The following is a 17,099-nucleotide window of genomic DNA, read 5'->3' on the forward strand; positions in this document are numbered from 1 at the left end:
CTGCCCATATTCTAGGGACCTACTTTATTTTTAAGGTGTATACAAATTCCTGGGTGTTGAAGAGGGGACTGTCCACACAGATGATGTCACAAAGTCTGAGCAGTTTGGGGACAGAGAATCTCCAGACCTGACTGTGCTTCTCTCTTTGTGGTCTCCTTAAATCAAAAGTTTGTTATTACTATTATTATTACTACAAACAAATGGGTCAAAGACTCAGCAGGCCTTGGCAGTAATCTTGATACAATGGATAAAGAAGTGGGAAGAAACACACTAGAAAACACCTATTATACCTACAACGTGCCAGGCACCATTCTAAATGCTTTATATATATATTATCTCATCTAATCCTCATATTAATGCTATGATTTAGGTACTATTCTTATCTTTATTTTACAGATGAAGAAGCTGCAGCACAGAAAGGCCAAGTAACTTGGCCATGGTCACCCAGCCCATGGTATGACATCCAGCATTCTAGTTTGGGCCCCTGGGTGAATGATAGTGCCTTTCACAGTGATGGGAACGTGGGTGGAGCTTCAGAACTGATGAATGCTGGGGCGCCTGGGTGGCGCAGTCGTTGGGCATCTGCCTTCGGCTCAGGGCGTGATCCCGGCATTCTGGGATCGAGCCCCAGATCAGGCTCCTCCGCTGGGAGCCTGCTTCTTCCTCTCCCACTCCCCCTGCTTGTGTTCCCTCTCTCGCTGGCTGTCTCTCTCTGTCAAATAAATAAATAAATAAAATCTTAAAAAAAAAACAAAACTGATGAATGCTGCTTTAGGCATACAGAATTTGGGTTACCTGTTCTGTTAGCTTTCATACCAAAGCTAGTGTGATGGTTTCTCAGAGAGGTCAGGGTGGTGTTCCCTCAGATGTTAGATAAGTGCATCTACATTATGTTGCCCCCTTACCTTCCCACTTTTTATCTGCTCCTTGGCACTCCATGGGGGCCTTTCCTTGGACAGCAAATTGCCAGTGCTTAACTTTATGAAAGATTAACCACATCCATTGGCCAAAATATCAGTCCCTGGGCCTGTTTCTTCATTTATAAGATGGAGATGCCTATTCATTGAAACTCAGATTGGGTGAAAATGCCCTGGGCATCACATACAGTATAATAATAACCGAAAGCTCAGGATATGGCAGGCCTTTTGCTATGTAGTGTCTGTATGTTACCCGTCAGCGCTTGTAGTCCTGTGAGGCACACAGTATGCTCCGCATCTTTTTCAGATGACAGAAGTCTCAGAAGTTGGATGTCAGCAGAAAGGGTAGGGGCAGAGCTGGGGTGCATATGGGTAGCTCAGACTTTGAGCGGTCTGTGAGGGGCACGTGCGCAGCCTGAAACCTCACTTGAGGCCCCGCCCTCTCTCCGCTCCGAGGCGGCCCGGCCTGGCGCGGGGGCAGGTTGTACTGGCGCCCGTGACCCTCCCCGCCCTTCTGAGGGCAGGGAAGCGCGCGCCCACCTTCGCCACCGAGATTTCCGGGATGCTGGAGGGGCCGGAAGCGGGCGCTGTTCTCGCTTCCGGCTCGGTCGTTGTGTTCGCTTCCGCGGGCCCGGCTGCGTCCCTTATTGAGGGGTCGCCGCGACTCTACCTCGGTGAGCGGAGCAGGGGCGGGGAGGGAGGTGCTGTCCGGGCCGGGGTCGCTGGGTTGGAGCCGCGGCCGCCCGCAGCCCTGATCGGCGACGCCGGCCCGGTGCACGCTTTTCCTCCGCCGCCGGTGGCGCGGTCCCTGTGAAGCTCTGAAGCCGCCAGTTGTAGGGCCGCCTCTTTGTCCCGTATCCTTGACCAGCCGAGCCTGGCCAGGAGCCTGGCACCTGCCGGTACAGCGGAGAAACAGGCAGACATGGCCAGGTGAGCTGCGCCGCAGAAGCCCTGGTTTAAGTGTTAGCTGGATATTTTTCCAGCCTTGCGCTGAGAGACAATACAAAGCGTCGAAGCGTCAGAAGTGGGTCAGACACAGTCTTCAAATTAAAAACGTGAAGTGTCACTTGGAGATCCAAAAGTACAGATGAGATTAGCTGCTGAGCGTTTGGAACTAGTAGGAAAATGACCAGAACTTTTTACAGGTGTGGAATCTCTGAGCAGAGTTAACAGATTATTTTAAAGTTTTTTGTTTTGTTTTTTGTTTTGTGTGTGTGTGTGTTTTGAACAGAAATTGAAGCCTAGAGAGAAGTAGCTTACCGAAGGTACTGAGATGCAGAGTGACTAGTATCGATGACGTAGTTACCACTAAGGTACTGATTCTCAGAGTTGTATGGTATATAAACTGGATAAAAGTTTTTTCCCCTCTTCAGTATCAGCTAAATGAACCACATCCATTCATTTACTAAAGGTGTACCTCTGTGTGCCCTGTACACACACACACACGCTCGTGGGTGTGGGTGTGGGGCGTGTGTGTGTGTGTGTGTGTGTGTGTGTATTTAAACAAAGAAGACTGGAAACCAGCCCTGCCCTTTGATTCCTACCCCGAAGTGGGGGAGACAGCAGTGTAAACCACAAACACAGTGTGGTAAGTGTTCTAGTAGAGGTTTGAATGAAAAAGGTACTGTGGGCTCACTGAGGCAATACCCACATTTAAGCTTGGAGAGATCAGGAAGGTTTCCTAGGGGAGGTGGTTGGGTAGAAAAAGGTCTGGCATTTATTGACTCCATTGGGTTCCCTTCTTTGGTGGCTGTCTAGCAAGAGGGTGTGAGTGGCCAGTTAAAACATAAACTAGTTAAAACAACAGTGTTTTAGTGAGAACTACAGAGAGGGAGGCTACCAGCTTTCTTCCTGCATGGGACAATCAGGAAAGCAAGCATTCAGGAGAAAATAATATTTGTTTTGAGTCTTGACAGATGAGTAAGAGTTTGTCAAAAGTTGAAGAAGAAAAATCCAAACAGGACAAAAGATGTGTGGCTTCTAGCTGTGTCTCCAGAGCTTTAGTCCCAGACATTATTGTGCATCTCTGTCACAATAGAGAAGAGTAGAAGAGCTTTGAATATTCACTTCCAGTGTACGTTTACTTAGAAATTAAATATATGTATTGTTTTACAAATTTCAATACACATTATAAAACATACACTAAGTAGGAGTTAAATAACAACTTCTGTGTTCTTAATATACCCTTTGAATCATCTGACATATTCCTCATTTGGAGATTATTGCAGCTTCTCTAGCCTGGGTACCTGGGGAGAGTGGTAAGGGGTGTGAACAGGGCCCAAGGCCAGGTGGTGAAGGGCTGTGAATGCTAGGCATAGACATTTAGGTTTTATCCTGTAGGTTATGGGAGCCACTATAAGTTTAAGAAGGGAAGTCCCTTGGAGAGATGCTTAGAGACTGCCCTGGTTGTGCCACCCCTTTCTTTTCCTGGAGGTTTTTTTTGTTTTGTTTTGTTTTGTTTTTAAGATTTATTTATTTATTTATTAGAGGGAGAGAGAGCACATGATCAAGCATGTGAACAGGGGGAGGGGCAATGGGAGAGGCAGAGAATCCTAAGCAGACTCTACACTAAGTGTCTCATGACCCTGACATTACGACCTGAGTGGAAACCAAGAGTCAAACACTTAACTGACTGAGCCACCCGGGCACCCCTGGAGCTTTGGTTTTTAACTGTGGATGGTCTGTTGTCAGCTTGGGGCTGAACACTCTGGGACTCTGATTTCTCTTTTTTCTCTTTTGATGTTTTTATAGGTGACACCCCCATTGCCCTCTGTCCCCATCTCTGAAAACAGCTCCTGAGACCTGAATTACAGAGCATCATTTTAATTGGACAGACTGCAGCTGAAACAAGCTTCTCTTGGAGGTCACAATGGCCACCCAAGGCAGGGGAACTTTAGGCCTCCTCCCTAGGGGTGCTGTTCTGCAGAAACAGGAGGGGCGCCAGACCATGAAGCAGGAGCCAGGGAGCCATACCTGGGGTCAGGGCTGCAATCTCCAAAAGAACCACCCTCCTGTCTGTGAAATTTTCCGGCTGCACTTCAGGCAGTTATGTTACCATGAGATGTCTGGGCCGCAGGAGGCCCTGAGCCGGCTCCGGGAGCTCTGCCACTGGTGGCTGATGCCAGAGGTACACACCAAGGAGCAGATCCTGGAGCTGCTGGTGCTGGAGCAGTTCTTGAGCATCCTCCCTGGGGAGTTACGGACCTGGGTGCAGCTGCATCACCCTGAGAGTGGCGAGGAGGCTGTGGCTGTGGTGGAGGATTTTCAGAGACACCTAGGAGAGGTGAGCAGATGAGTCCAGAATAGCATCTGGAACCCTTCTCTGGTGGTTGGATTGGCTTGGGAATAGTCATTCTCTGTTCCCTAGGCTCTAGGCTCGTTTACCCTTAGGATTCCTGAGCCATTTCCATGGATAGAGAGGGAATAGTTTTGTGCTTCAAGTTATAAACAAAAATACAGTTCCCAGACAAGCTCTGTGTATCACTTTGTGAAATACTGTGTCGTGACCCTTGCTTCGACCTGGAGATCCACATAGTACTCCTGACAGACAGAGGATCTGCCCATGGGGAATGGGGAAGAATGGGGAAGTGTGGTAGGGAGTAGATTTTGGGGTACGTTGATAACATGGGCCTTCATTTGAGAAGTTCTCATTACTTACTTCCTTGGACTTCTCAGAGTCTGTTATCTCTCTTCCTGCATTTTAGGTTCCTTAGAGAGGTGACATTTCTGGGCCTCAAAATCATTGGTTTCTTTTCTAACTTTCTGAACCCAACTGGGGTCTTTCTTTCTTTTTTTATTTTTTTTTCTTTAACTCATTTTGGTTTACCCTGTTTCCTAGGGTTCTCTCAAATATAAAGCCAAGGTAATTCAAATTAGAGGAAAAGTTGGAGAGTTAGCAGTGTGATAACAGTGGGAAATCTGGCTTCTAGGACCACAGAGCTAAGTAGCTCTGTGACCATGTGTATCAGTCAAGGTTTAGCCAAAGAAGCAAAACCAGTAGGAAATTACATATATTGTATATTTGTATTTGTGTCTATATCTATAGTATTGCTACAGGGTGGCTTAAGTGATTATGAGGACTGGCAGTGCAAGTCGGAAATCTGTAGAGGAGGCCATCAGGAAGGGCCAGTTGGAACTCAGGCACAGGCTGAAGCTGCTGTCTACATGCGGAATTACTTTTTCATGGAACTCCCAGCTCTGACTTTAAGGTTTTGTAACTGAGTGAATCAGGTTCATACAGATGATCTAGGATAATCTCCTTTACTTAGAGTAAACTGAATATGGATGTTGATGACATGTACAAAATACCTTCACAGCAACACCCAGATTAGTGCTAAAGTGACACATTAAAAGACCATCACAGGTGGATAAGTCAGTTCTATCTGATGAGTCTAAAACTGCTCTCTTGTAACTAACCAAGCAGGGTGGATTAGGGGTCCCTCTACTTTTACTCCCTCGCACTTAATCACAGAAAACCAGTATACGAAATTTCCAGAGTACCCAGCATATCGTTTTATACATTGCTTTTTAAAAAAATGGTTACAATATATATGCCTAGGGAATTGATTCCAGTTAATTGGAGTCTGAGGGCTACACCTTTTCCCAAGAGTACCAGCCTGCCCATTTGGCATTAAATCCTTGTCAACCGTTATTTCTTTGGATACAAAAGTAAACACAAGAATAAATCAGCCATCACCAGGGTCTAGAGAGTAACTAGGTTCAACCATGGGCAGAGACCAGTGGCTGAAGAAAGTGTTTTGAGTGCCATTTAGTGAGGAGGGTGGAAGGAAAATTTCTCTATTTCCCACCTTTGTTTGCTTAAGCTGAAGAGAATGCCCCCTCCATTAAAACTTAATCCTTTATCCAGGCAGCCTCAGAAAAAGGTGACTGAGTCACACACTTAAGCGAGTGACTGACAGTTGACAGGGCAGCTGAACACTCCTGGCTCTTGCTTAGCAGTAGGGTCTTTGGATTCTATTTCTTACTTAGTCATTATTGTCAGCTTAAGTTTTTCTGATATGGAAGACATGAGATCGGGACTGTCTTTCCTACCATAGGCTCAGAAAATGTATTTATGGCCCCTCACATCTTTCATGGCAGTTTGCCAGGAGGAGATTAAGGAATATCAGGGCAGATCAGAGTCATTCTGCTCAGTAGGAGCAAGCATGTGCATGTGGGCACTTTGGGGCTGGAGAGGGTTGTAGAGCAATCCCTGCTGGGCTGCAGAATCATGCAATTTATGAAATGCTTTTATATCCAGTATCTTATTTCAGTTCCTAGCACGCTTACAAAATATGCAAATAGTAATCATATCTCCATTTGACATAGTGATACAAGCACAGAGAGATTAATTGACTCATCTCAGATGGCAGAATTAGTGAATGTTCTCTTTGTCCATGATATTTAACTGAAGTATGGTTGTTGCTGATTACTACCAAGTGTGGGAATTAGAATTTTCTAGCTCCCTGGGTTCTAAGTCACTAGTTTTCCCCTAGTATCTTGCTGTGGAATGCCATCTTAGAATGAAAATTGGAACGAGGTTTTCTTGCCTAAAAGAAAAACCTGGGAGTCCGAGTCCTCGATAATGAACAGGAACTGGACCAGCATTTAGTTGTTGGTGAATTTCAAGGTTGTGTTTTCATGATGCAGTTAAGTTCTATCTTCTTCCAATACCCACAGCAGCTGTATTTAAGAGCTCTAACTCCCATTTATAAGAACTGTCCAGTGGAGGGGGCGCCTGGGTAGTGCAGTCGTTAAGCATCTGCCTTCAGCTCAGGGAGTGATACCGGTGTTCCGGGATCGAGTCCCACATCGGGCTCCTCCACTGGGAGCCTGCTTCTTCCTCTCCCACTCCCCCTGCTGTGTTCCTTCTCTCGCTGGCTGTCTCTCTGTCACATAAATAAAAATAAAATCTTAAAAAAAAAAAAAAAGAACTGTCCAGTGGAGACTCAAGAGAGCCTCCTGGTTCTATCACTGTGCTGGAGACATATACAGTAAGGCAGAAAGTCCCCTCACATCTCAGCAGATGTAACCCAATGGGACAAATCCAGCAGGATTTGTGAAGAAGTTATTTTCACCTTAGGCTATACTGTGTACATGGCAGTGTAAGCAAGTGAGTCTATAAATATGATTCATTTAGGTGGTATTTTAGGTTTTCAGCTCCAAATGCTGGTGAAAAAGTAACCATGAGATTGTAAGGAGCTGGTTTGATGACAGTTAGCAAGGGTTAGAAAACCTGTATCTTCACTGGAAAAGTGTGCATATCTTCTGCCCATTTTTTGATTTGATTATTTGTTTCTTGTGTATTGAGTTTGAGAAGTTCTTTATAGATCTTGGATACCAGTCTTTTATCTGTAGTGTCATTTGCAAATATCTTCTTCCATTCCGTGGGCTGCTTCTTAGTTTTTTTCACTGTTTCCTTGGCTGTGCAGAAACTTTTTATCTTGATGAAGTCCCACAAGTTCATTTTATCTTTTGTTTCTCTTGCCTTTGGAGATGTGTCATGAAAAAAGTTGCTGTGGCCGATGTCAAAGAGATTGCAGCCTCTGTTCTCCTCTATGACATACAAATGGCTAACAGACGCATGAAAAAATGTTCAAGATCATTAGCCATCAGGGAAATTCAAATCAAAACCACATTGAGATACCACCTTATGCCAGTTAGAATGGCAAAAATGGACAAGGCAGGAAACAACAAATGTTGGAGAGGATGTGGAGAAAGGGGATCTCTCTTACACTGTTGGTGGGAATGCAAGGTGGTACAGCCACTTTGGAAAACAGTGTGGAGGTCCCTTAAGAAGTTAAAAATTGAGCTACCCTATGATCCAGCCATTGCAGTACTGGGTATTTACCCCAAAGATAACAGACGTAGTGAAGAGAAGGGCCATATGCACCCCAATGTTCATAGCAGCATTGTCCACAATAGCTAAATCGTGGAAGGAGCTGAGATGCCCTTCAACAGATGACTGGATTAAGAAGATGTGGTCCATCTATACAATGGAATATTACTCAGCCATCAGAAAGAACGATTACCCAGCACTTGCAGCAACATGGACGGGACTGGAGGAGATTATGCTAAGTGAAATAAGTCAAGCAGAGAAAAATAATTATATGGTTTCACTCATTTATGGAACATAAGAAATAGCAGGAAGATCGGTAGAAGAAGAAAGGGAAGAATGAAGGGGGGGGGTAAACAAAAGGGGAATGAACCATGAGAGACTATGGACTCTGGGAAACAAACTGAGGGTTTCAGAGGGGAGGATGGTGGGGGACTGGGATAGGCTGGTGGTGGGTATTAAGGAGGGCACATATTGCATGGTGCACTGGGTGTTATACGCAACTAATGAGTCATCGAACTTTACATCAAAAACCAGGGATGTACTGTATGGTGACTAACATAACGTAATAAAAAATTATTATAAAAAATACCTATGCTCTGAGGTATTCTCAAGGTCTCTAAAGATTGGTGTTACCTGATCTTATTTGACTTTTTATAACGTTATTTTGAAGGGGTAGTGCATATTGAAAACTGGGTTTGCAGATAACTCTAAAAACTAGTAGTAAGTATCGAGAGGGAAAAAATAGTATCAAGAGAAAATCAGTCAGCAAGTTTTAACTGAACACCAACATTGGGCCAAGTAGTATTCTAGGAGCAAGCGATCAAGACAAAGTTCTTACCCTCAAAAAGCTTATATTTCATTAGGGGAAAAATAGACAATAAAGGCATAAATAAAATAATGTAAGGGTTAAGGCTTACAGAAAATGTAATCAGGTAATTTGAGAGAGAGTGACTACAACCCTTGCTTTGTCAGTGTGGTTAGGAATGGCTTCTCTGAAGAGGAAACACGTTTGCTGAGAGAGATTGGAAAAGCTCTCTTGAGGTTTGTAGCTGCTATTCTGGGCTGTTGCTTCTTAACTATCAGCCTCAGCATTATCTGTGCATGTATAGGTACATACATCTATCATATTTTATTTTCTAGGTACTTCTGATTGGTCTCTTCTGTAGACTAAGGTCACAGAGAGTGTATAGAATTGCTCTCCTGGCTCCTTTTACTTTGTTCTTCATAAGCAGATTTGTGTCTGAAGAATTGACAAAATGGAAATGGTTATATAATCTGGTCTTCAGGCTCCTACCAAGAGGTTCGACAGAGGGATAGCAAACAGGATTGCAAGCTATAGATCCTGTTCGGACAGTTTTTCCCCCAGTGGGCTATACTGGGGGGGGGGGGGGGCTAGAAGGACATTGGCTGTTCTTTTCCTGAGTTCTTTTTGGGGGTGTTTCTTAGAGGTTTTGGGTTCCATACCTTGAAGGATGCTGTTTTGAATCCAATTATAATTCCTGTCTCTAGGTTTCAGCTCCTGTACAGGAACAGGAAATGCATTTGGAGGAGACGACAGCCCTGGGTACAACAGAAGAATCTCTTCCTACCTCACCCTTCAGTGAAGGTTCATCCTCTGGAGCCCACCTAGAGCCTCCTCATGACCAAGGGACACACCTCCTCCCTAATGGGCACTCTGGTACTCAACTCCCCAGCTCTGGCCTCAAATCTTACCTCCCTTTTCTCTTCAAGTCTCCCTTATCTCCCTATAACCCACCCTGTTGGAATTCGTCATTGCCCTACCCTCTTTCTTCCTTTCCTAGTGACTTTGTCTGTTCCTTTTCCTTATTCTCCAATCATTCATGTATTTAGCAAGTTTTTGTCTAGCACCTGTCATGGGTAAGGCCCTGTTGGGGACCAGAGAGATATAGTACACACTCGCTGCTTTCAAAGAGCTTGTTATCTAGTTGGCAGAGAGTCAGTCAACAGCAAGAAGAGGCCTACTTGTAAGATACATTCAGTGATATCTGTCCCCAGGCATTTGATGCCATGAAAATGAGCAATATGGACATTGTAAACATTGAGCAAAATCATTATAGGCTGCATGGGAAGGGGAGGCTTCATGGATGAGGTAGCAGTTGGATGTGACAGTCAAAAGTGGTGGAGCAAATTGAAGGGGGGTGGAAAGATCAGAGGATATAAGCAAAGACTCTAAGTGGGGGTTCTTTGGACCCCACTGAGGTGGAATGAGGAGGAACTGTTTTGGGGAGCAGTAGTCTTCTTAAACAGGGCCTAACGGTTGAGGCTAGGAAAATTTTGATGGGTGGGAGTTGATGTGTTAGAAACAGTATTTTGGGAGAATTATTCTCATGCATGTGACCACTCTGGCATGAATGGTGAGACCAGTGGTTGAGAGCCTCGGTAAGAGGCCAGTGTGTCAGAATAGATGTGAGGTGATCATTGCCTGAGCAATGTTGAGTGGAACAGAAAGAGCACGTACTGGGTGTTATACGCAAGAAATGAATCATGGAACATTACATCAAAAACTACGGACGTACTGTATGGTGACTAACGTAACATAGTAAAATATTATTAAAAGCTAAAAAAAAAAAGGAAAAATTGAGAGACAGAAGACACATTTTGCAGGAAGAATCCACAAGACAGTGAAGAGGAAGGAGAATTATGGGATTTGGCCAGTATTTGGATTCATTGAGAGAACTTGGGAAGTCAGGAAAGGAAGTTGGTAAGAACGTCCATTTTTTACTCTGAATTTAAAGTGGTGAGGGACACCGAAATGGAACGTCCAGTAGGCCACTGAAAGTCTGTAATAGGAGTCTAGAAGAGAGCTGGAACTGGGAAAGCAGCATTAGAGCATTGAGAGGCAGGGAGATCTCTGACAGAGCAAAAAGCGTTGCTCTGAGGCCCAAGCGCCTGCAGCGTCCATAATGAGAAGCCAAGAGAAGGAAGAGAAATCGGGAATGATGGGCCAGAAATGTGAGGGGCAAACAGGCTGGGCTTACGCTAGGGGAGCCATGGGGAGAGAAAGTGGGCAGAAGTATAGCTTCCTTCAGAGAGTTTGAAGCGAGTGAGGGCTGGGAGGAATGGCCAGTTCTCAGTTGGACCAGGGAACCCTCTGCACCCTCAGAATAACACCTGCATGGAAAATTCACAGCACAGTCAGAATAACACCTGTATGGAAGAGGAATGAGGCAGTGTGTGGAGCTGCCTGGTTCTCTTGAACCCACTCACTGGGATACAGACCTTATTGGAGCTGAGGCAGGACTTGTTCTCACAGCTCTCTTTCCTTCTTCAGGTCAGTGTGCTTCCTGGGTGCCTTCCCTTTCCCAGGCTGGGAAGTCAGGAGACCAGGCAGCGGCAGCTGCGCTTCAGATGGTCAGGCCCCAGGTGAGCTGAACTCTGTCTTCCCTGGGTTCCCAGGTCTGTGGCCTGGGAATAGCTAGCGCTCATCTCCAGAGTTCTGGCCAATTCTGAGATTAATCCTGTGGTTTCCCTGCCTCATTGCTTCCTCTGGAATTGGGCCCTGCTTGCTGAGTTCATGGATTCTTTCTGGCCCTGGACTTGTCCTTTTAGATGTGTCATCCCAGCTTTTCTCCCTCCCTCACCCCTTTACCCACCAGGGCCCCGCCTGGGCTCTTGGTACCCTGATGTGTCTTCCCTTCAGGCCCGGAATATCCCTGAGCAATAGAAGTTTGTCATTCCAGGGATCTGCGGCGTACCAGTTCCTGTCTGTGGACTATACTGAGAGGAAGTGGAAAGGTCCGGCCCTCAGTCAGAGAGCCGTGCACCAGAGCATCATGCCGGGAAATTATTGCAGCATGGCCTCTTTGGGTAATGATTCTGTTCCCCAGTATTACAGTCTGCATTCTTTTCTTTACATTTTCTTTGTTATATTCTTTTTTTTTCAACTTTTTTATTATAAAAAGGTGCAAACATGAGACAAAGTAGAGAGAATACTGTAATGAACCTCTGTGCGCCCGTCACTCAGCCTTAAGTTATCAACATTGTCTTTACTCCATTGTTAATTGACCTAAGGTGGTTTGGTTAGAATTTGTAGTTGTAAGGAATAGGGAGCCGCTCACATTGTTGTAAGTACTGAGCTGTGTTACTTATAATAAGGCTGAAGGAATGGAAACCCTGATCTGATCAGACCCACCAGCTAGACCATCCTTTGGGAAACAGGGCCTTCAGCAAAAACAGCAAGTAATTTTTATGCCAGGAAACGTAAGGCGTTGCTCCCTGCATATCTGTTTTGTCCTCCCACTGCTACCCATTTTCTTCACTCTGAATCTTTTGTCCCCTCATAGCTGCTGCTTTATTAGACTTTCCGTTCCCACATACTTTCTGCATGCTATGGCTCCTAATGGCTTGGCTTCTCTCCATGCCTCATTTCAGTTTAGAGCTCCTTCTTGTTTTAGTTTTCTTTATTTTGCCCTATTTCCAGCTCAGAATTTACTTAGAGAGGGACTCCAAGGGTGGTTCAGCCACTAAGTCTAATCTTTGTTTGGGCAGAACTTTGCCCCTCGTCACAGCAGAGGCTGAGGTGTAACATACAGAGAAGCTACGCTTCGGCCTGGTGCCCTGGTCTAGTCAGTTGTGGTCTGAGATGTATTGAGACCAGTTACTTGGCACAAAGCATGGCTGCCTCAGCTTCCCCTTTGGGAAAGACTGAGGCAGCACATCTTCCTGGAAAGGGGTGTTTTCAGGGCAGGTTCTTTGGTTGGCAAGTCTAAGACAGTAGCCAACTCTGGAGAGGGTGGGTGGGCTTAGGCATCCAGGAACCTCTATAACTTTTCATGTGCTAAAATGCCATGATGGCTTGTGGCCCTGGTTAAGATATGATTCAAAGGAACCAATAGTTTTGTGTTTAGACATGACTGATTGCTTGCTACTTCCACCTTTTCCAAAGTCAAAAGGAAATATTCAATTGTTCAGTTTCCTATGATTGCAGATTATCAAGATACCAAAGACATACTTTGATTCATATTTCAATTATCGATCCCTTTCTTAATTTTTACTGGAATGTAGTACTTGCAAGTACTGCCTTCTACCAGTCTAGTGTGCCAGAGACTATGGGAATCCCTGCTTCTAGAGCTCTGCCATCCCTTCCAGTACTTTCCCCCAGCATTTCTGAACCTGTGACTTCTCTGCATCTTGTCACTGTCCTCACATATGAGAATCAGTTTTTTGGTACGTTTTTTCCTATTTGTGTTTGCACATACCGTTTCTCATATTTGATTTGAAGTATTTGCTTCTCCTCTCCCTCTCCCTAGTATCTTTACTGGGAACCGTGGAACCATACAGTGTCTTGGTTGGAAAGGATGTTAGAGTTCATCATTTTACTAAGTGACTTCTGTAAGATCATACCACCTTTACAGTCTGCTCTCTTGCCTTCCAGTTGCTCTTTTTAATTGGACAATTAAGTGGAGCAATTAAGAGCTGTCAGGACAGAGCTCTGTCCTGATAGCTCTTCTTCCACCTTCCCCCACTGACCATTTTTCCCGTCTTTGTCTTTCTGTCCATGAGGAGAAGCTTGAGCTATTTCCCATCTTTCTTTTGTTCTTAATGTGTCATCTCTTAGTGTGTCCCCTAATGGGAAGGTTTTTTCAGCTCCATAGACTGCTGATGATTCTGTTTCGTCAGCGGGACAAGAAATGAATAGAAGTTGTTTTCTTCTTCCTTTTGGCAGCAGGTGAGACTAGGATGCGGCGTTCAGAGTTGCCTGCAAAGCAGGAAGTTTCTAAAGGACCGGCGTCATGTGATGGGACATCAAGAGGCGTCCGTGGAGTGGTTTCTGAGGAACCAGAGACAGGAGTATCTTCCTGTGAAGGTACTTTAGAGAAGCTGAAAGGGCAACCCTCAGATGAAGAAGGGAGCCGACCGGAAAGTGATTTCTTCAGAATAACACACGAGGATAAAGATAAATCCACAAAAGATGGATGTGATGAATATAATGAACTTGGGAAATATCCAGATCTGTCCTCTAGTGCTGCAGAACATGAAGGAGTTCTGAAGGGACAGAAATTTTATCAATGTGATGAATGTGGTAAAGCTTTCAATCGAAGTTCACACCTCATTGGGCATCAGAGAATTCACACTGGAGAGAAACCCTATGAGTGTCATGAATGTGGTAAGACCTTCAGGCAGACCTCTCAGCTCATAGTTCATCTCAGAACCCACACAGGGGAAAAGCCCTATGAGTGTGGTGAGTGTGGAAAGACTTACCGACACAGCTCCCATCTTATTCAACACCAGAGACTCCATAATGGTGAGAAACCATATAAATGTAATGAATGTGCAAAAGCCTTCACTCAAAGTTCCCAACTGATTGACCACCAGAGAACACATACTGGGGAAAAACCTTATGAATGCAATGAGTGTGGTGAGGCCTTCATTCGTAGTAAAAGTCTGGTCAGACATCAGGTAGTTCACACCGGCAAAAAACCTTACAAGTGTAGTGAGTGTGGGAAAGCTTTCTGTTCTAATAGAAATCTTATTGACCATCAGAGGATCCATACTGGGGAGAAGCCTTATGAGTGTAATGAATGTGGCAAGGCCTTTAGTCGGAATAAATGTCTTGTTCGACACCAGAGCCTCCACACTGGGCAAAAACCATACAAATGTAGTGAGTGTGGAAAAGCTTTCTCTCAGAACTCTCAACTTGTTGACCATGAGCGAATTCATACTGGAGAAAAACCTTTCGAATGTAGTGAGTGTGGTAAGGCATTCAGTCTGAGTAAGTGTCTTATTCGACATCAGAGACTTCACACAGGTGAAAAGCCCTATAAATGCAACGAGTGTGGAAAATCCTTCAACCAGAACTCACACCTTATTATTCACCAGAGAATTCACACTGGTGAGAAGCCTTATGAATGTAATGAGTGTGGGAAGGTCTTCAGTTATAGCTCCAGTCTCATGGTACATCAGAGAACCCATACTGGGGAGAAACCCTATAAATGTAGTGATTGTGGGAAAGCCTTTAGTGACAGCTCACAGCTCATTGTGCATCAGAGAGTTCACACAGGAGAGAAACCCTATGAATGTATTGAGTGTGGGAAAGCCTTCAGTCAGCGTTCCACTTTTAACCACCACCAGCGAACTCACACTGGAGAGAAGCACTCAGGTCTGGCTCGCTCGGTTTCTTAAGATGTGATTTTCCAAGGAACTTTGAATTAAGGTTTTTTTTTATAAGAAGGATTCTTAAAACTCCTCATCAAAATGTACCAATACCTACATACTTTCTGGTGAGTCACGAAGGTGGGAGAGTGGGAGTCACAGTGTAATCCTTTTCTGCTGTTAGGGAAGTAAAGACTACACATTTCACATACTCGTAAGTTTATTCTTTTGCTCATTCTTTCTTTTAAACTGTTGAAAAATCTAACTCATTTCTCAGTTCTGCATCCCATAATCAGATTGTGTGCTTTTCAAGGACAGAGATGATCTGTTTCCTATTCTACTCCACCTCCTCTGTTTTACTGCTTACATAAATCATATTGCAAGATGGATTCATTCTTTCCTTTCTCTTGACTAAGGCTCTCCATATATAGTTTTTAGACTTCCACTCTAATTCAGGCCCTCATCACTTGTGTTCCCTACCTATGAAACCTTTTTTTTTTCCTGTTGGCTAATATATATCCCTTAGATTCTTCCAGATCCCTCTCATTTCTAAAGACCTTCTTGAAATGCTTTTTCTTCCCTCTTAAACTTCTATTCATTTGACCTCAGTGCTTCTAGTTATTTGGTGCTACAGTGTGCAACTGTTAAATTACCCTGCCAGTTATTCTTTTTTTTTTTTTTAAGATTTTATTTATTTATTTGACAGAGAGACAGTCAGCGAGAGAGGGAACACAAGCAGGGGGAGTGGGAGAGGAAGAAGCAGGCTCCCAGTAGAGGAGCCTGATGTGGGGCTCGATCCCAGAGTGCCGGGATCATGCCCTGAGCCGAAGGCAAATGCTTAACGACTGAGCCACCCAGGTGCCCCATCCTTGCCAATTATTCTGAATTTAACATGTTTGTGTATGCTTTTGCATCAACTTATTGTAGGCTCTTTAAGGCTAGGTATGGTATCTATTCTTTTAGCATATAGATAATAATTTTCATATAGTAGATGTTTAATAAATAAATTTTTAAAAGTCTGCTCTAAGTTGCACCATCCTTAAATTGGGTATAAGATCCCCTTCCCCACCCCAATCAGACTAGAGGCTTCTAAAGATGGAAGTGGTATCTCATTGTAGGATATCACATACAGGGGCCTCATTGATATCTTCTACATGTATTCCTGGACATACCACTGTTACTTCATTGTTGGTTTCTGGTAAATACTCTATTGTGTTTAGGAAGTTTCCTTCTATTCCTGTTATTTATTTTTGTTTGTTTTATATAGGCTCCATGCATATGTGGGGCTTGAACTCATGACCTCATGATCAAGAGTTGCATGCTCTACTGACTGAGCCAACCAGATGACCCTCTATTTCTGTTTTTAGAAAAAGCAAGATAGTACAGTAGTTAAGAACACTGATTTTCTGCCCAATACCCTAATTCACCTGGCTCCACCGCTTTTCTAGGTGTGTGGCCCTGGGCAAGTTATTTAGCTTCCTTGTGTGTCAGTTCTTCCATCTGTAAAGTAAAGCTGTGGTTGTTAGGATAAAAGTAGTTCATAAGTGTTAGGCATTTAGAACAGTACTTGGCACTTAGTACCCATGTAGCAATTATTACTGTGCTTAGAGTTGCTAAGTTCTATCAGGTTTTTTAAAAAGAAATCTGTTGGTGTAATTTTATGGGTCATGTCCTTTATTTTTGTAATTCACTTTCTATTTTTTTACAAGTTTCCAAATGATTGAAATTTCCTTGAAGTCCTGGAATAAAATCCATTTGTTTGTGGTGATGATTTTTTTTTTTTTTAAGTAGAGAACTACGTTGAATTTACTAAGGTTTTCCTGGCTTTCCAAATGTATTTGGAGAGTTTATTTCTCTTTTATTTTCTGAAAGAGTTTGCATAATGTGGGAATTATTCATTAAAGGCTAGAAGTAGTGACCAGATCCTTTTTTTGGGAGGAGGGAATTGGGAGAGATGTATCCTTAGCAATATTTTGATTTATTCAATGGTTGTACTCTTCAGGTTTCTCCCTCTGTGTAAATTTTGGTGATATATATCTAGAAATAATTTTTACTGGATTGTTAAACAGTTGTGTAAAGGACTCCACTTTATTTCTAAAAATCAGACTGAATTTATACCCAGGAGTTAGTTTAAGTGGTCAAATGGGATGGTAAAGGTGCTAGGAGCTGGACACTTACCCTTTTACCTTTTATTCACAGAAAGAAAATATTCCATAGCTATATTCTCTATC

At 43.9% G+C, this 17,099-nt stretch overlaps 1 protein-coding gene across 2 annotated transcripts; it reads left to right on the forward strand.

Annotated features, from left to right (window-relative positions):
- The first annotated feature begins 1,539 nt into the window (after positions 1-1,539).
- Positions 1,540-16,632, forward strand: ZKSCAN7 (zinc finger with KRAB and SCAN domains 7). 2 transcript variants are annotated; one of them, XM_008710759.2, is made up of 6 exons: positions 1,540-1,847; positions 3,669-4,200; positions 9,265-9,433; positions 11,048-11,139; positions 11,457-11,583; positions 13,445-16,632. In XM_008710759.2, the coding sequence occupies exons 2-6, from the start codon at positions 3,787-3,789 to the stop codon at positions 14,896-14,898; spliced, it is 2,256 nt and encodes a 751-aa protein (XP_008708981.1). In that variant the 5' UTR covers positions 1,540-1,847; positions 3,669-3,786; the 3' UTR covers positions 14,899-16,632. The 2 variants fall into 2 exon arrangements, with proteins under 2 accessions (XP_008708981.1, XP_008708960.1); XM_008710738.2 differs by having other exon boundaries at positions 1,542-1,847; positions 13,442-16,632.
- Positions 16,633-17,099: the final 467 nt, after the last annotated feature.

This window comes from Ursus maritimus, unplaced genomic scaffold (genome assembly GCF_017311325.1).
Source record: "Ursus maritimus isolate PB19 unplaced genomic scaffold, ASM1731132v1 scaffold_20, whole genome shotgun sequence".
NCBI lineage: Eukaryota > Metazoa > Chordata > Mammalia > Carnivora > Ursidae > Ursus > Ursus maritimus.

Coding starts and splice junctions, on each gene's coding strand:
- ZKSCAN7 (XM_008710738.2), top strand. CDS start 3,787: ATGGCCACCCAAGGCAGGGGAACTTTAGGCCTCCTCCCTAGGGGTGCT. Junction 11,140..11,456: donor TTCAGATGGTCAGGCCCCAG/GTGAGCTGAACT, acceptor TTGTCATTCCAG/GGATCTGCGGCGTACCAGTT. Junction 11,584..13,441: donor TTGCAGCATGGCCTCTTTGG/GTAATGATTCTG, acceptor TCCTTTTGGCAG/CAGGTGAGACTAGGATGCGG.